Source organism: Lichenostomus cassidix, chromosome Z (genome assembly GCF_008360975.1).
Source record: "Lichenostomus cassidix isolate B80296 chromosome Z, HeHo_3.0, whole genome shotgun sequence".
Classification (NCBI taxonomy): domain Eukaryota; kingdom Metazoa; phylum Chordata; class Aves; order Passeriformes; family Meliphagidae; genus Lichenostomus; species Lichenostomus cassidix.
In genome coordinates, this window is record NC_139511.1 from 41,113,925 (window position 1) to 41,133,504 (window position 19,580).

At 41.1% G+C, this 19,580-nt stretch overlaps 2 protein-coding genes across 4 annotated transcripts in view; both read left to right on the forward strand.

The window, feature by feature from the left end:
• The first annotated feature begins 38 nt into the window (after positions 1–38).
• Positions 39–11,686, forward strand: FXN (frataxin). Of its 2 annotated transcripts, XM_085041895.1 has the most exons (6): positions 39–199; positions 1,838–1,920; positions 3,336–3,456; positions 6,836–6,933; positions 8,993–9,070; positions 9,663–11,686. In XM_085041895.1, the coding sequence occupies exons 1-6, from the start codon at positions 71–73 to the stop codon at positions 9,814–9,816; spliced, it is 663 nt and encodes a 220-aa protein (XP_084898021.1). In that variant the 5' UTR covers positions 39–70; the 3' UTR covers positions 9,817–11,686. The 2 variants fall into 2 exon arrangements, with proteins under 2 accessions (XP_084898021.1, XP_084898022.1); XM_085041896.1 differs by lacking the exon at positions 8,993–9,070 and having other exon boundaries at positions 45–199; positions 9,663–11,258.
• A 2,574-nt stretch (positions 11,687–14,260) lies between these two features.
• Positions 14,261–19,580, forward strand: part of TJP2 (tight junction protein 2) — a 64,390-nt gene continuing 59,070 nt past the window's right edge. Inside the window, exon 1 of one of the 2 annotated variants that reach the window (XM_085041889.1) lies at positions 14,261–14,396. The gene's annotated coding sequence lies outside the window, so the exon portion shown is untranslated. Of the gene's footprint in view, positions 14,397–15,576; positions 15,714–19,580 lie in introns of those variants that run through there. The other variant, XM_085041890.1, reaches the window with a different exon arrangement.

Here is a 19,580-nt window from a genome sequence, read left to right on the forward strand (position 1 = left end):
CCGCCGCAGAGGGGCGGTGACACGCGCCCGCCCCGCCCCGCCCCGCCGCTTCCGCAGCGGCTCGGGCGCCATGTGGCGGACGGGGGTGGCGAGCGCTGTGCGCGCCGCGGGACGGGCGGCGGCGGCGGGGGCGCGGCGGGGCGGCGGCACCGGGAGCGCCCCGAGGGCGGGCGCAGCCGCCGCCAGCAGCGGCCGCACGGTGAGCGAGGGGCGGGCGGACTGCGGGGGCGAGGCGCGGCCTGCGCGGAGGCGGGCGGGGCGGCCGTAGCCGAGCGCTGGCTGGGGCGGGCGGACGGACAGGGAGGGAAGGGAAGGGCAGGGCAGCAGGCGGGGTTCCCGAGCCGGCCGCCGGCGCAAGCACATGTGTCAGCCCGCGGCGGCCAAGGTAGCCAGCGCTGCCGCCGGGCCTCCCGCAGGCCGGCCGGCAGCAGGGCGCGTCCTCCCTCCTTCCCTCTTTCCTGCTGCCTTCTCCCTTTCGCCTGCTCTCCGTGCCCCGGGAGCTGAAGTACCCGGGAGCTGGTGCACTCGTGTGCTGCCCCACTGCAGCCGCAGAAGGCGGCGCTGGCCGGCCTTAGCCGGCTGTGGTACGCGGGGGCAGATGCCGGCGGCATGCCGGCACTGCTGTTGGCAGGCTCCACTCACAGACCGAGTATCGGCACACACCGATGGAGTCAGAGCCTCTCAGCCTGGACAGAGCCTCAGCGGGTTCGTGCTCTTGTTGCTTTTGATCCTGAGCGTGTATGAAAGAAACGCTGCAGGTTAAAGGGTGCAGTCTAATATGTAAGCACCGCGGTGTACTTTGCCGGCCTGTACCGTCGTGTCGCGTTCTGTCCTTTCTGCCTGTGTCGTAGTTTTGCACTAACGGGCTGCTCATCGGCGGTGCCTGCGGATACATGTCACACCACATGCAGGGACATCGGCCTGTGCTTTGCTCTTCTGTGTTTGAAGAGAGGCAGTCATAGGTCCTTTGCAAATATTACTTGCTTTTCGACTCGGTCTGAAGTTTTCAGAAATACAGAATTTCAGACTACACAAAAAGCAATCATGAATGCTGTTTTACCATTAAACCAAGTGGTCAGCTCCACTTAAGAAGGAAGTGGAAAGCATGCTATCTTCATTTCTTAGTGGATAGCATAAGTACTTCTGCTAATGCGTCTGACCTGGAGATTAGAGTTATGTTTGTGTTGGTTTCCCTCAAAAGGGTTACCCATTTTGCTCCCTTGTCTGGTACTGCTGGTATGGTGATACGGTTTTTCTATAATTTTGATTTGTTAGTTAGAATTTTTTCTTTTTCCTGCCAAGAGGCAGGAAACGGCTTGTTTTACAGAGAAATTTGGACTGAAGCAGTTTTGGCTCTTTTGTACATAAGGAGGATTCAGGGTTTGTGTTTATTTCACTTTAATATGTTCATGACTTCCAGCAGAGGGACACGTGTTGTTGATAGTGCAGCTTTTGAGTAGTGGATACTTAGGAAAATCTGGGCCTGAGCCATTTTATTGTCTGAAGTTGCTCAGTAATTCTGTGGTAGAACAATAGAGAAGTTAGAGTAGTTCTCTTTTCGTAGTTCACGCTTCTATGAATGAAAGGTTGTGGGGGTTTTTCTGTTGGTTTGTATGAGGAAGACAAGGATATTCTAGATTGCTTCAATTATCAAAGGACTAAAAGTGCATAATTCTTTCCATGTTAGCCCTGTGATATAGACTATGAACATTTTACTTGGGGATGAACAGGACTCAAAGGGACTGTTTAATTTATATGATAAATATATGATAAATACATCGTTTGTAATTCTTTACATTTTAACTTTATTCCATTTTACTGTGCTTATTTTAAACAGCCGTTACAGTATTCTTCAGATGTGAAGAGCAGGAGTGTTTGGTTCATTAATCTGAGGAATGCAGGAACTCTGAGTGACACAAGGTAAAATGTATTTCAAGATATTCATATGAAAATATCCGTTGGGTATTTTTAAAATTACTTATATACATAGTAAGACTATATACATAGTCTATATACATAGTAAGACTATATACATTGTCTATATACATAGTAAGACTACTAAATGCAATGCAGTGTTGATGTGATATAAAGGACAGCTACAGTTTTAGCTAAAAGCATTTTGTGTGCATTTGGGAAGTCACTTAGGAAATAACTCACGTAGCTAAGCACATGTGTCTAGCACCATTCCATGTATGTTAGAGGATGTGAAATTTCTGCTTGTTCTGAGAGAATGTGACACAGCATCTGTTACAGACTTCTCCCCTTCTGAGGCAGCAGTTGGAGACACAATGAAGGATTGTGCAGATGTCTGAAATGGCTCTTGCTTTTAAGTACCTGAAGTGCACCCTCAACCTGAACATGAATCCTACCTGATCTGGAGGCCTTCTGTTCTGTGTGCCCTAAGGCATTTCTGTGATGTCCCTCACATAAGTGGCATAGAGCATATTTCAGTAACTGGATAAAGAGAGACTTAAAAAAAAAATATGTTCTATATTACAAACTGATATATATTATATATTCAGCCCAGGGTAACTGTCATATTCCTGTAAGTGTTAGCAAAAACTGAGATGATTTTATTGAATTGTCTGTTGCTGAAGTTACCCATCTACACACACAGTTAAAAGCTGACATTGATACAGATGGAACAACTTACGTGATTTAATTAAATTTAGTTAATTAAACTGATCTAGACTTTGTTCCACTAAAGAGGAAAACAGAAACAGTCTCACAGGTGCTGTAAGCTTTATGTAATGGCCACAAGGGTGCTTTGAGACTCTCTGGAGAAGAATGTAACTCATAAGTGTTTGTTCATAAGCACACTTCAAATAACATCTAATTACCAGGCTGTGTTGGTAATTCCAGTTGAGAAGGCAAATGCTGTATGTAAACATGGCATGTGATATTGATGTTTCTAAACTGCTTATGGCAACAGCAAGTTTTGTAGAGACAAATGACAAATATTTCTAAACAGGAGATGCTTTTGTCTCTGCTTGTAGAGTTCAAAACAAAGTAATTCTTACATAAGTCCTTTTATGAAAATGGATTACTTTGAATCTTGACTCTGTTTACTAAAATGGGTGTTAGTATATCTAAGGAAATAAGTACATTTTCCTCAGTTAAGAGATTTCTAATACCAATTAATATCAAAATTCCACCTTCATTTATAAGGTGGATTGTTACCTACACCGCCTTAAGAAAAATGACCACTTGTTTTATGTGATCATTTCATGGTTACTGTTTCATCCAAGGTCACGGTCTTTGGATGTTTTTATTATAGGTAAAATGCTGTTTTCCATGCATTTCCTTCTAATTATAGACTTCGGTGTCATTTGTAGCACTTTAGATGAGACCACTTATGAAAAACTGGCTGAAGAAACACTGGACTCCTTAGCAGATTTCTTTGAGGACCTGACAGATAAGCCTTTTACTCCAGAAGATTATGATGTATCTTTAGGGGTATGTTTTAAACATTATATTACTACTGTAGTTATTGTAGGGGGGTATTCTGTTATTTGAAGGAATATTTTGAATTAGTCACCTTAGTGCTGACACATGGAATACAGTGAGTTTTTACAGCTTTATTATATACTGATGGGGGCAACAATTCTGGTAAAAAGTAACACATACTGTTTTATGCTTTGGGGATTTTAAATGTTTCATGTTTAGAGAAAGACGTACTGTAGAATAACAAATGAGCAAAAGAAGAGACAGAAACAGTTTTCTGATTTCCCACTGATCTGTAAATTTACCTAAACAGGCACAGACATCTGGCATAACAATCAGTTCCTTCTGGTGAGTACCAGAACAGTAGGCCTACATGCCCTACTAGAATTAGGACAGGCCTGCATAGCATGGTACATCACGTGTAACTGTTAGAGCAGTTTCTTTGATTGCCCTGAATACAGAATACAGATTGCTCTAAATACAGAGGAGCAGCGTTTGTCTTGACCAGGTAGCATATGGCTTTACTGATGAGAGCCTTGGTGGAGAGTAGCAACAAGAGAATGCAGTGCTTGCACAGGCTGTTGCAGAAGTGAGAGGAACATACACAGGGAGAAGGCTACTGTCACTGGAGTCATTGCATGGCTGGACCCTTCAGTAGTCAGCCACTCAAATTCTTTTACAGTAGTGACAGACTCAGATTAAAAATGTCAGTTTTATTTGTATAGGGAATTTATTAGTTCTTATGTAAGTGCAGTTCCTGAAGTGGTCTTTGTGTTACAGCCCTCAGCATGACTTGGAGAAGAGTTCTGTTTGTATGCTACTGTCTGCTAGACAGGTCTTTCATTACTGCATTTTTTTGAGGTCACACAACTACTGCTTCCACTTCATGTCTTAACATAAATAGATTGGCACTGGCACTGTCAGTTAATGTTTTATTCTCAAGGATGTTGAGTTGGATGGTTTGGGTTGCACTGTGCAACATACAAAACCAATCCAAAGCCCCTGTAGTTTTGGACTTGGTTCTATGTAGCTTTGTCATCATAATGTTCATTCTTTATTTCTGATAACTAGGATATAAACAAATACACTGTTATTAGCTTTCTGTTAACAAATATTATCTGTTACTTTAATTAAGTATATAGGTATTGTTGCAGCTAATTGCTTTTCTGGTAAAAAGCATTGTTTAACCATTACTCTTCAGCATGTTTTAGGATATCAGCACCTATTAGGCTGATGTAACTAGCTTAGGACAAAAATTAGCAGTGGTTAAAATTTACCTCTTTAATATTCTTAGACACTTCATTATGTTAAGCTGATGAGTTCCTCTTGCGTCATAATTTTTTCTCTGTTGGATTGTGTTTGACACTGACTTATTGTGAAGCTCAAAAGGTAATACTTTTACATCTTAATTTTTACCCATGGTCCTTTATTGTATAGACTGTGTGATGACAATAATATGCTGTCGTTTCTGTTAAAAGCAGAAGGTTAAACAGCCCAGGTTTTAATTCCAAACAAACAGGGTCAGTGCTGCAGGAAGCCACAAGATGGCGAACGTGATAAAGGTCTGTTGCGCCTGTTGTAAACGATTGCTTTGCGCAATTTATATCTTCATGTTCAGGAAAAAAATCTCTTTAGGAGAATGTTTTTGTTACCAGGAGCTAGCAAACATTCATCCAGTAGTACAAAACACATACGGTAGTCTTTCTTAAATTGCAAGGTACTTTTACCATGTTTTAAGTTCTTAAAAACTCAAGTTGTATTTTCTGGTATTTCAGAAGTATTGTAAAATGTATGACGAAGTGTTTTCAACACAGTAGTAGAGGTTAACCTCGATTTAATTTGCAATGATAAAGCAACAGTACTCTCTAACAGCTGGCACATGTATAAATAATAGTATAAATTTTCATTAACTCTTTGAAAACCTATTTACTTACAGTGTGTCTGTAGCATATAGCATAATATTGTGCTGAATACTTAATATGCCGCTAAAAAGCACAGAGAAGAATGCTGAAATCTGTGTATTGTTATGCAGGCCTAATCTCCCATCTTGCAGTTATTCTGCTGTATCTCTGCAATTCTAAGATCACTGATATATGTTAAACTTGAAATTCTGACAACCAGAGAAGTGGCTTGTTCTTGTCTTTCTCTGCACTATACCAATATCCAAAAGAAATAACTGGGAGGACAACCTGATAGCACTTTTAACCAGGGGACTCTATTATTTGTATTGCATTGATCACAGATGTAAATCCCTTAACATGCACAGAAATAGCATGGGAACTAACATAAAAAATTGGATCCTGAGAGTGTTATTTTATGCCTGGTGATACTTGAGATGTGTCAGAACCCAGTAACTAAGTAACTAACACTAAGTTACTTGGTAGGAGAAGGAAGCTTTGAGTTGTTGGTTGTGCTACAGAGTATGTTTGCAGGCAGTAGATACTCATACATGAAAGTATTTTTTCCCCATAGTAGTGTTTATACATAACAAATAGCCCCAGCAATGATAGGTAGCTTTAGTAGTATCTTCTGACTTAAGCATGAAAAGTATGATACCCTTAAAGAAGCTTCATTGTGCTATAGTGCCTGCAGTATTTGAGATACTGCAAACTAAATAAATTATTATCTGAATCATCACATTCCATTCTGTAGAAATGTTTCCCTTTTTAATTAGTATAATTCAGATCATCTTTAGATTGACTCCAGTCCAAGTTTATTCACTCTTAAAGTCAGAACAGAAAGTATTTTTGTCAGTTATGAGAAGTGTGAGCAAGAAAAAGAAAATGAATGCTCACTAGGATAATAGTCTAAAGGTGGCATAACTAAAGCAAAATCAGACCTCATAGGGTTTAGAACTGAAACATTTTTGAGGTACAAATCAGAATTATCAAGAAAAAAATGTGCTTATTGCCTGTTAAAATGTTACAGTTACTTAAGAAAAGTAAGGTGAAATTACATGGCTCAGAAATCTAGCAATGACATGTAAAGCTTCTTGACTTTGAACCACACTGGTTCTGAATTGTTCATTAATAGAAAAATGTTGTTATTGCATGATGTTCTAATAATTGCAAAATTAATTGCAATGGTCTGGTCATTTCAGGTTCAAGCTCAAGAGTATTAAGTAGTACCATTATGAATGGTACAAATACGGTAAAATCAAATTCTGACCAAAAGATTTAAAGTCTAGATCAGACTCAAAGATATGCAGGTTGCGCGTAAGTTTACGTAAAAAAGTAAGTTTTTAATACGTAATTCTTCCTTGCTATTTTTGTTTGGGAGGTGGCTGAGAATGTGATAGAGATACGTAAGTTTCTGCCACTGCAGAGGAAGTAATTGTTGCCAAAGTGACAGGATGCAAATTTTTTATTTCTTGCTTTCTTTGCCTTTTAAGAGTGGAGTCCTAACAGTTAAATTGGGTGGAGACATGGGAACATATGTAATCAATAAGCAAACACCAAACCGGCAGATTTGGCTGTCCTCACCCACCAGGTAAGTTATGTGTAAGTTAATTATGTAATATCTGCAGACAGGTTGAAATGTACTTCCCTCTTTTCAGAGCATGGCAAGATCATGTAATATCCTTTCCATAAGTAAGCCTTCTACTCTGTATATTCTCAAAATGTGATACAGTCTAAGTGTTCAGTAATGGTTTGGTGTAGGGGTTTGGAGCACATTGCAGTATGTTGGCATACCTAAATTAATACAGGAAGTGTGTAACACAGAATTTTCGTACACTGTTCTAGCCCAAAACCACTGTCTACAGGAATATAGACTACTCATAGGAAAAATAATCAGCAATGATTAAAAAGAAACAAACAAAGCTTCTGTTGGAAAAGAGTGATGATGATGTCATGATCTAAACCTCTCTTTGTGTTTAAACAGGGTGGCTCCTTCCCTTTTAAGCTTGTGGGATTTCCTGCTTCATATGTTTATGTATGCCCACACTGGTTGTTTCTGTCAACCATCTGCACTTCACAGGAGCCTTAGCTAGCTGCTTCCTCTGCCTTTACTAATGCTGCCTTTTCTGATTTTTTATCCATTCCAGGTTTTCTGCTTGGCTTCAGCAGGGAGGGCAGATAATTGGGAAAATGTTGTAGTTGTCTCCCCCCAGAATCTGTACCCTTTGCCACTATCCCTGGAAAAGAACCCAGGGAGCTGATCAGTATTACTGGTGAAGGAAACAGCCTACAAGATTTTTGTGTCACTGACACAAAGGCTTCATCTATTTATGAAAACCAAAATTCAGATAATTACTGTCTGTTGAGCTCTAGTTGAGCTAAGACATTCGTGCTCCAGAATATGGAGTTTGAGAAAAAAAAGTTAAATGTTTCCATTTTATACTCCCTTAACTGGTATTATGATAAACAGTGGTATTTCCTGGAATATGATGCTGTGTGTTCACTTCCTAACTTCTGAAAGGCAGCTCCAGCAAATACTGTATGATCTGGACTGACAGCTTCTTAACTGCAGTGTTCTGGGAAGTGAAAGAAGCAAATGTTGCTGCCAGTAATCACTTGCATTTAAAGTTTTGGGGCATTTTTACAATAAATGTTGTTCTTGAGTCTTTAAGAACACATTCCAAGGGAGACAGATTTCTCAAGAAGTGAGAGAGACATTTTCATGGAATTTTTTTTGGCCTTCTGATTGCTATTGAGTAGCTATATACTGCAGTGAAAACTTCATTTAGTTACAAAGAAAGGACATGAGGGGATGAGTGCAACCTGCCAGCAGTGAGATTAGAGTAACTGAACTGAAAAGGCTTTTCAGCCTTACACAGTATTTTCTTAGCAATACCTGAATGTGATACGTTATTTATTTTTTTTTCTTATGGTTGAAAAATGTATGCAGACTTTCCATGAGAAATACATTTACTCTATATTTGACTTTGTAGGCATTTTATAGAACTCAGCAGCTCTTTGCTTAAACTATTAATTTAAAAGTCACATTTGTTTTAGTAAATTGGACATTTATAGAACTATGAAGGTGTTTCATATGCTAACCTTATCACTGGTATTTACTGCATAACATTTAAAACCAGTTCAGATAATATACGTGTTTCTTTGTCATTGATTAAATGGTCTGTCTTAGCCTGATTTTCATGAATGACAGGATCCCATTCTATCGCTCTCTAGGTGCAGGAGAGTATAAACATATGCTTGTGCCGCAAAGGTGAAGTGAGAAATACTAAGTAAAGTAACAGGAGCACATAATTCTGATTAAAATAGTTACCACTTCTAGATACAGCCAGTGATATTTCAGTGAAAGTGACTTGGATTTGTGCTTGTCTTTGTAACTGCTCATACAATGATTAGTGGTTGGAAAGTTCGTCATTTGGCTATTGTGAGTAATTCAGGATATTCAAGGTTCAGATTAGTGTTTATGCTTTTGGAGAGAAAACCTGCAGATTGTTCTCATTTTTGTATAGGACAGTCTGTTTTCCAGCAGACTTTGTGTGTTGACTGTCTGTGTTCTAGGGCATATGTCCTACAAGATCAGGGGTTTATCTGTTTATCCCTGATGACCATTTCATTCCTTTCTATTTTCTTAGCTTGGTTGATGTTGACAGCAGTGAGTGCCTTTCAGTCACTTTCCTGTTTCGCATGTGGAAAACTAGGTGGATAGCAAGGTCTGGAATGGAACCCAGGTGTTAAAATTTGTTTCTCGTTACTTAATGTAGGCCTTGAAAAATTAAGCCAGCAACAATATGATAGTGAAGAGAAAAATAGCATTTTATGTATACATCTCTCACGCACCAATATATTTGCTTTTAGGTGCTAAATTACTTTGTTGCATCTAAAAAGAAACTGTGCTTTGCTGTGCTTAGAATATCTGCAAGAACTAATCAATGGTATTAATTCAGCATTGTACAAATATCCCTTGTGATATTTGTGGGCAAGAAAATTACATGGGTGAGGGAAGAAAAGGATAAAAGAAGAAATTGTGGGGAAATCAGTGCCAAAAGCAGGAAGGGAAAGTGCTTGTCTCCCCTGGGAGTGTCTGATGTATCTTGTCACCTTTCAGATATATTTGATGGCTCAGTAGTTCCTGACATATCAGGCCTTTTCTGCTCCACTTCCTCAGACTGCCCACCAGCCGTTCCCCATGCTATCTGTTTCTGGGCACTCTCTGGCATACATTACACATATAGGCTTCCAGCAGCTCTCCTGAAATAATCTGTACTTAGACAATGTGTGATGTTTTGTTGTGTTTTTTTCTAGTGGGCCCAAGCGCTATGACTGGACTGGACGGAATTGGGTGTATTCTCATGACAGAGTATCTCTTCATGAACTACTATCAAAAGAGTTTTCAACAGCTTTAAAAACTAAACTGGATTTGTCCTGCTTAATATATTCTGGGAAAGAAGATACTTGATTATATTCTACCTCATGGAAGTTAAAAGACTATAACCTCAAGCCCTTTCTTCGGCTGAAATACCTGAGCTTAATTCTGTTGTTTTTCTTGGCATCAATATGTTGTGCTACAAAAATGAAAATAATATATTTTTTCTCTAGTGCTCAGTCTTTCTGTGTCACTGTTTTAATCCTTGTCCACGTAGTACAGGTGGTTGAGGTCACCCAGCCTGTCACTTCATTTCCTGCTTTCTTTCTGCAGAAGTAAGTAATGAATTCTTAGTGTCTGTAGACTTGTTTGCATGTAAGGACTGACCTATCTGGTGACTTCTGACCAGCACACAAACACTGAACTTTTCTTGCTGAAACATTCACCTGAAACAAAAAATGCCTATGAGTTACACTAATATAAATTGTGGTACTGTGAATATATTGCCTCAAAAATTGTGTCTGTTGTAACACATCATAGTCACATTGAACGTGTCATAATTAATGTAATAACAGGTTTTTTCTCTTAGTATTGCAGAACTTTCTATTTTCTCCAAATTCTAAATTCTAGTTTGTTTAACATTAGGATTTGTTTTGAGCTAAACTTTAAATTACTTAGATTTCTGTGGCTCTAAGCATGATATGGAACTAGAAAGGCTAGTATGTGAAATTTAAACTGTACAGCAATATCTCTGCAAACATTTAATTCTGTTACTGTGCTTTTCTCTTTCTCCACTATTTTTTTCTTCAGAGAGTAAAAATACATACTTTCTTTTTTGTGAGCTGAGCAAAATTAAGTTCATGGTAGCCAAAATGTACAGTGTTTTTATTCTACTGCATTTCTTAAGTGGCCTTACATTATCTTTTTATCACCATGATACAGCAAGACTCCACCTGGAACTGTGCTGATGCAGAAATTTCTCAGAACCATGTATGTTCTTAGGCTGATGAAGCTGCCTTTGTCAGGCTGTTAAAAATGTGAAGGAAATAAATTATATACTCCAGATCTTAGAAACATTTAAAAGAAATCATGACAGGCAACACTTCAACATTTGCACTTTAATATTATTATCACTTGCAGATTTTAATTGCCTATAAAATGGAAGGACAAAGTTGTTGACTAATGCATGAGGAAACAATTATACCATACTATTGTAAATTGTATGAAAAGATGTTACGTGCAAAATATTTTTCTTGTTGGTTTCTCTGACACTGTGGTTAGTTTGGCATAATTCTGCAGCTAGCTTGACAGGTGTGATTGATTTTGTCATTGAAAAACAATAACTATAAAGTGTTCTTGCCCAATATTTGCATTTAGAGTATAAGCATTGTTACCTGCTATTTCCCACTACTAAATAGAGGAACATTTCACTGGCAGCAGCTCTTGCTTAATGGTGCATGCTGTTTGCATGTTTTACAATCAATATAAATTTCAGCTCTACTGGATGAGGTAAATAAAATTACCCTCAAATCTCATGAATGTAAGAGTAAAGTAGGTTTTTTTTTCTAAAACTACGAGGAAGTAAAAATAGAACATTTTTACTGTTTTGATTTTAGAACACTGAAAATAATTTACAGCATATGTAAGTATTTTTCATGTAGTTACTTTTATAATATTTAGCTCAATCTCCTAAAATTTCAGATAGTTATTTAAACACATCTGTGTAGAAGTCAATGATTTGATTTTTGAATCAAGGATACTTTTTCCTGGTTATTCCTTTGCCTGATCACTTGTAATTATTTTTTCCAATTTACTGTTCCAAAAATTATTTTAAGTAATTTGCATGCAACATGATCACTAACATGCATCTGAGTCATAGTTGGAGGTTCATTCTCCATTCCCTTACATCTGGCGCAAATGTTTATACCAAAAGAAAGTTGCGTGAAGAATTTTTAATTCATTATGTCAAGATGTGATTTGAGGGTATGATGATAAGGCTGAAGGCCATAGACATGTGTATGCTTTTGAATTCTTTCAGTTTCTTAAAACATGTACTGGAAAGATATTTGGCCAGTTGGGGTGGATTTTATAATAGCAGTTCAGCTTTCACAGTTGATGTGCCTTCCCCTTCATCTGTAATGCTACTGCTATTTATGCAAACAATTTCCTGGGTTTAGGTATCTGAGTAACAAATGGATTTAATCTTAACTGGTGAAGATAAGTAGTGTCAGCAAGTTAGAATGAGTTTTATCTCTATGTACAAAATGAATCATAGGACATGACTCATTTTTTGCTTTAATACTTGCATCAAGTTCTAGGTAGGGGCAAGAGAGTCCCATGAGCCATCACACTCATAGAGTGGAGGCACAGAACGAGCTCTGATCCTAATGTCAGATTGCCTATTGCCCCAAGAGAAGTAACATTTTCATACTGTTTTTTGCTTCCATAATTTAATAAGATTGTTGTATAGTTCCCCACCTGACATCATGTCAATAGTTTCTTGCTTCACCTCTCCCAAAAGAAGTAACTGAAGGACAATCCTTGGATGTAGAATATGGACAGACAGTATCAATAAGAACCACTGTGTTATGGGCATTACTTTTTACCACAACACAGTTGCTCCATTGTCAGTGAAGGAGAACACGCAGAATACTTTGGAAGGATAAGTGTTGCCATTGGTAGTTTTACTGGTTGCCCAAGCTCAGCACATGAGGGTGTGTTGGGGGTTTTTTAGGTATATCAGAGTTTTCACCAACTGCTAATCTAACCCTTGGTTTTTTTCTGGTTTTGGCTTACAGTCTGATAGACCTAGTATGTCTAGTCTTGTTATAATTTGTTTCCTCTGTGCCCAAGAGTTCTTTGGAAGTCTCAATTCGTTCATGTAGTCAAGGCTACAGCAATTGCATGCAGTCTGCATTGCTTGCAAAATGCAAACTTTGTTTGCCAGGAGTTATGTGCCTAAATTCCTGTCTGGTGTTTGTTGAATCATTTTCTTTTCCACTTGCGGTAATTTGTAAGAAAACGTTACCTCCTATTTGCAAGACTGTTCCTTGTGATAAAATCATTACATCTTATTTCCTTAAAATTCCCACTGTCTTTTGGCAGTTTTAATAAATGGGATAAAGGCCTGTGCTGATGAGGAGGTAGCAGAATAAGAGAAAGGGGATTTACAAAGAGGTTTGTGTTTGATTACTTTTAGCTTCTGGTTAGTGGTTGAACTCTGTGCTAACCAGCTCTGTAATATGTGGGAGTCCTGGGAAGGAAGGCAGGGGCTAGCCAGAATACCTGGAAGAACATTCAAAATAGTAAAGGAAGCCTGGGAGGGGCAGAAGCAAAGACTATCAGGAAGAGATTAACTTTGCCCAACAACTGATGTCATTAGCAGGGCAAGGGGAGACATGGGCCAAACTTCTTCATGTTGTGGCCCTTTAGGGAATGGTGTTTTCAACTTATTCTGCACCACGGTTTATAATTGTAACCAAACATGTTCCAGGCCATTCTGCTATTGAGTTTAAAGATTTTGCTATCCTGTTTATAAAGATAAGAAAAAATTGTGTGGAGTTACATCCATCGCTGTTTCAAATTGACTTTTATGTAAATTTTACTGTTTTAAATTTTATGTAAATTTAACTGTGGAACAAAGACAAAATTCATGCCTTTTACCAAGGGAGATGGCCAGTGGAGACTGTGTTAATGGGCATAGGATAAACAGAGCCATGAACAATTAAAGTCCTTTAAACAGTTCCTAATTACAAACTTTTTTTTTTTAAATTCAGGTTAAGGAAAAACAGGCAAGTTTAGATAATGAAACAATAGATGTTTAAAATAAGCCATGTAAGGCTGCTGCTCTCTCCAGTTTGCTGAATTGATTTAAAAGTTGTTTGTATCATGGTAATTATGTGAAGTGATTGGTAACACAATGAGTAATTTTGCAAGCATTGTTCCTTTCCAGATGTTCTCTACTGTTCTCCTAAAAACAAAAAAATCAGTGATACATTTAATGTGTCCACAGACTTACGACTCTTAGCAGCATTTTAGAACCATTAACCAAGCATCCTAAGGCCACGATTACAAAAGAAGCTTCAGAAAAAAGGAAAACATTTGGAGAACTAACAGATGAAGTTTTTAAACATTCATTAAGTTAACAGGCACCCACCACACTGTAAACCAAGTGATGTGACACATACCTGGAAGTAAGACTAAATTTCCATTCCTCATTACTTGATTCTGCCTGAATGCAATATTGTATTACATGCTGATTGCAGAGTTAGCCTGTAGATGACTGAAAACCTCAAGTTTATGATTTTGCCCTGGACTATTCTTTTTTTTTTTTTCCCTCTGATTTTTGCTGTTGGGGCTTTTAGACTGAAGTAGGCATTTGACAGCTATTGTATGCACATGCACGTTAATTATTAACAATGCTACAGGCAGGCTTTTTCCATGCAATATCTGAATCCTGTTTCGTATTTGCTGTAATAAAATAGGCTCTTTCAGGGCCTCCTTCCAAAGTCCAGCCCCTTCATGAAGGGCAGTGTTTGCCTTCTTTATCTTACTTTCTGTATGAGATACCATGCATGAGCTGTACCTATTGAGAACAAAATTTATCTGAATTGGAAAGGCTGTGGGAATCTAGAATATTTCTCACCTGCAACTAGTAACAAACCAGAAAACTTGTAAGTAGATTTTGTTCTGCTGGCCTGATACGGGTGGGAGTGTGCTGTTTAATTTTAGAGGGGCTTGTAAGGGGTTTAACTGTCCACCAGATAAGAAAGCCGATAAGGAATTCCTGGTGACATTTAGTGCTTTACAATGGAGAAGAAATATGACTCCGAAGAATCTTGCCAGGGCTGTTTGGCCTTGCCTTTCTCATCTCGGCTGCAGGACAGCAGTGATGCTGAAAGCTGATACCTGTGGAATGCCAGCCTGAAGTGTATTTCCCTCGTGGTATGTTACAGTTTCACGAACAGTGTTGGTGGACTTGGGGAGTGAGGCGGGGTGTTCCAGCCTGGAAATGGAGCTACTCTGCCTTCTGCTAGTCTTGTGTATTTCAGCTGACTGATGGTGTGAACAGAGCCCTACCGAGCTGCCGGTAAAGCGGCCGCAGCTCTTCTGTGATAAAAGGCAGACAAAAGCAGATTGAGAGGCGTACGTGGAACACTGCGCCTTTGCGTTAAAGGCTGTCTCAGAGGTCTTCCCGTTAGGAAGGTTCAGATGGGCAACGATCCCAAGTTCCAAACAAAACACTGATGTAAACGGAAAACACACCCAAGTGCTGGGCTGGGTGACGGTGTACCCTGCCAGCGGCGACAGGGCTTCGCCGTGCCCGCCCGCAGGTCCGCTCAGCTGCCCGGGCCCGGAGCGGGGTGCCTCGGGCACAGCCGGGGTCCCCTGCCGAGAGACGGGACGGGCAGAGAAAAGCCGGGGGCGGGGCGGCCTCGCCGCGGTGACTCAGCGGCGCGGAGCACCGGGCTGCGACCGGTATTTCCTGTTCCCCTGCCGCCGCCACGGGTGTTGGTGTGTGCGGGCGTGGGCCGGGGGGAGCCGGGCTAAAGCACCCCTGGACCGCAGGGGCGGCAGCCGCAGGTGGGGGCACGCCTAAGGAGGGGGCGCACTGCCCGCCCCGTCCGGCCGCTACCGCCCCTCCCTGCTTGTTCCCTGCTTGTTCCCTGCCCTCCCCTCCCCACCCCTCCCTCCTTCTCCTCCCCACCTGGGGGCGAGGCCGGCACCTGCGGCGGGAGCCCGCCCCGGCGTGGCCGCGCCGCCCCCGCCCGCTCCCCGCAGGAAATCGCCCGACTCGGCGGGAGCGGCCACAGCGGACCCGGACCCAGCCCCAGCCTCGGCCCTAGTCCCAGCTTCGGCCCCGCGCTCGGACTCGACGCCCCCGTATCTGCCCGCTCCGGGGCGGCGGGGCAGGGCAAGGCGCAGTCCCAGCGCCGGGCCGCCTCTGGGACCTCTGCTCCCGCTGCCGGACGCCCTCCGCGAGCAGGCGAGTATCCCCGCGGGATATTCCCGCCCCGAACCCGCGTTCCCCGCCGCTTTCCTCCGCCCGGGCAGGTGCGGTGCCCTCCGGCACCCCTTTCCCCCGCGACCGCTGTCTTCGCTCCCCGCCCCGGGGGCCGCGCTGCGGCCGCGAGCTGCGTGGCTTCTCCTCTCGTCCCTTTGTGTGCTTTGGCTTTTATCGGCCCCTCGCCTGCGCTCCTCGGGCGCGCTTTGCCGCCTTTGTCCGCGGGAGCCGGACCCGCCGCGCCCCCGCGGGGCCCCCGGGCCGGTCCCGCTCCCGCCGCGCACCTGGGCGGCGCGAACAGCCGCGCTCGGGCCGGGGATCGGCTTTTCTCTAACGGGATTAAGCGGCTCTCCGTGACTTTTTCCGTGATAAGTACTTTCCGGGAGAGTGCGATACTACCTGGAAAGTGGGAGAGATGTCACCGGCGAGTCGGGGTGTTTGTTTACCCGGGTTATTCCCCCGGGGGGGAGGCGGTCCCCCGCCAGCGCAGGCCCCCGCCGTCGGGGGCTTGGGCTGCCTTTGTTGCTCAGAGAATTCCTGAAATCTTTATGTTGGCACATCCCGAGTGGATTCCAGCCGTGCCTTGGGCTTTGGCTAACTGGGTCAGGGGAAGTTTCAAGTTAACAGGGAACCGTGAAACAAAGGAACAGGCAGTTCCAGAAGACAAATGTTTAATTGCCCTGTTAAAGTGCCGTGCTGGAGCCCAGGTACATAAGATTTTCATCCTGAAGTGCCAAGGTTGATCTACCAGTGGCATGCACTTGCTTTAGTAGACAACACTGCCCTTACATACCCCTACTTGAAACCTGTTTGCATATTTTTTCCAGCATGAGAAAGTACATGCTGTTTGAACATACTTGTGTAAGAGTCATATAACCAATCAGAAAACTTTCATGCCTCCAATGTTGCTTTCTAGTAGCTATTCACTTGAAACAGAGAATCTTTGAATTATCTGCTCCCTGGCTTCAGTTTATAAAGCTACACCAGTTCCCACAGTTAAGATGGTACTCAAGGGCTCTTGACTCCACAGCTGTGCTCCAGCAGAGGCTGCAAAGGTCTGCTTTGTTTTGACCTTTGCATGTAATTATCAAGGTCGCATCATTTGCAACAAAATAATTTACCTTTTCTTTTGTTCCTCAATGTTTTATTTTAAAGGTTGAGAACTGTGATTCACCTATAGTTCAGGGAAAATAAAAGAGAAACTAGTATGTGCTATGACTGATAAAACTGCTTCTTTCATTTATGAAGCATTCATCATTTTAACTATAAGCTCTTCCAAATTGTGATTCTTGTCAGGGTACATGAAGTCCTGACATAGCAAGAACCAGGTACTGGAAGGTATAGGAAGTTTGCTTGTGTGAATGAATACTAATTGAGAGATCATCAGGCTGCTTTAAGAGACCTTGAAATGTTTTGCATTTAGTAGGCACGTGTGTGCCACTTAGACATGGTCAGTAAGATTTATACTTAGTATAATATTATCAGAAGGATTTTGTGGGCTCTCATCAGGCTTCTGAGGAAGTTTACTGCATGTATTTGGCGTTTAGGTGAGTTTACTGTTATAATTGCTTCCAGACTGTTACATGCAAACATCTTAAGCCCTAAACATTGGTGTCAACTAATGGCAGTGACTTCTCTTCCCTTTACAAAAGGATGTCACTGTGGACTGGAGAAACTGTGTGTAATTGTCATTTGCTGTTGCCCTGTGTCACTGTCAGTAACTGCTGATGTGCTCAGTGCCACTGCACTGGGTTTTTGTGAGACTAAAGGTGAGTGTTGGGAATTACACAGTGGAGTTGGGGTGATCTCAATACTTCGTGTGAACTATAATCAAAATAGAGCTCTTCAGAATGAAGCATCAAAGTAATTAAGTGTCTGATACTTTTTTGATTGCATAATCCTCCTTTTCCTGGTTCAGTGTCTTCTAAGGACAACCAGGAAATCTTTCTGATTTAAAAGTGATTACAACAATGTTTAGGCAGTGGCATAGTTCACAAAATGGGATGTGTTGTATCTCTATAAAACTTATATGCCTAAAAGCATTAGAAAGTTCCTCGACTATAGTAATCCTGAACTGGGGAATGGTCTAATACTCCAGGACTACTTGAAAACTGCATTTAACTTAAAGCAAGTCTAGGTGATAGTGTTTGTGTGTGTGTTTTAATAGTTACCAACTTTGTTTTTCTCCAGAACTTCCTTGTAGGGTAATGGAAATCTTGTGTTACAAGACTCTTCACTTGTAATTGTTGAAATAACAGTATTTATGTGCTTAGGGACAATATAGTTTCATCCTATTGTAATAATCCTGGAATTGGTCATTCTAATAATAGGGTGAACAAAGCACTCACATGTTAGAACAGCTACAGGTTTTTGAGGTTAGGGATTTTCAAGTCTGGTTTATTTTCAAAGAGGTATGAAAATTCTAATTGCTGGGAAAAATAATTTATTATATTTGCCAATTATTCCTTGGCATCAGATGCAGAAAGGCTGTGGACCTTAATCCTAAATTGCAGGGGATTTCTGTGAACTTCATAAAACTTTTCAAAAATGAGACAATCTATTTGTAAAACAAATATTTATGGCAGTGAGTATATAAGGCATAATTTTGTCTTCTAATATGTTGGTCTTGCCGTAGTGAAGAATGTTTGCAAATGGTGTGTTACCTACATAGATTGGAGCACTACTTGGGTATGACTGGTTTTGCATGACCATGCTGGCACGCACGCACTAGTGCACTTCACCTCTCCGAGTCAAAGGTTCTGTCTCTGTCCCATGACCAAGTCCTCTAAATTCATTGAGGACCTGCACAGTCAAAATAGAGCTGTGCAACCATGGGGCACTTTCCTAAATTATCTAAATATATTCTCTTCCTCAGAAAGAACAGCACTGGGTTGGATCCCTATGTCTGCTCCCTTGAAAACTTTGTTTACTGCTTGTTCCCAGAGTCTTAGAAACCTTCTGTTGCTCTTTAATGATCTTTTAGCAGTACTTGCGTTATCCTGGTCCCACTTCAGAAAGTAATTTTCTTCTCTGAGTAGGCAAATTATGATTGGGAACCTGCTGCAATTATGTGGGTATTTTTGTTTAGTGTTTGGGAGGGTTTTTTGATTATTTATTATTTGTAGAGTTTTTGTTTAGTTGGATTTTTTGTTGTTGTTTTGTGTGGTTTTTTGCTTTTTGTTTTTAGTAGATTTATTTTTTTACCAGACAAAGCCAGCATTCAACAGTAGACGGCTGAGGTTATTTTTACTTAAATATTACATAATTTAAACAGGTACTGACTGCAGCATAGTAATTAAACAGCTTCATGCAGCAGTGAAGTACACTCAGGTCATTTAATACCTTAAACTGTTAATGTTTGGGTTGGATTTTAGTTAGCTTGTTATTAGGATTTTTTTGTTTGGTTAGTTTTTTTGTTTTCTTTTAAAGTAGGTTGCTTTTTGAAAGTGCATGTCGCTAGGGGATATTGTAGTTTTCTGTTCCAAATGAGAATGCAGACTGTGTCAACTCCTTTCTGTTCAGTGTGAGATGGCCCTTGGATTTGTGAATGTATTTAGGATGTTTATGATCCAAGCTTAGTAATAATAGAGTGAGCTGTGGGAGCTCTGGTTTGATATCTGGTACAGCATCTGCCCTGGTGTGTATTCATCAGCTGCAGGCTTTGTTTTTAGGAAACATGAGCTACCCAAGTCTTCCTGAATTTAGGTCACCATTGTCATTGTGCATCTGAGTGTTGGAACCTCAGATAACCATGGTTGCTAATCTAGGAAGAAAACGAAACTCATTACTGCTCTCTTTTCACATGAATAACGTGAAAACGACAGACAGAAATACTGCCTGATACAATAGTAGG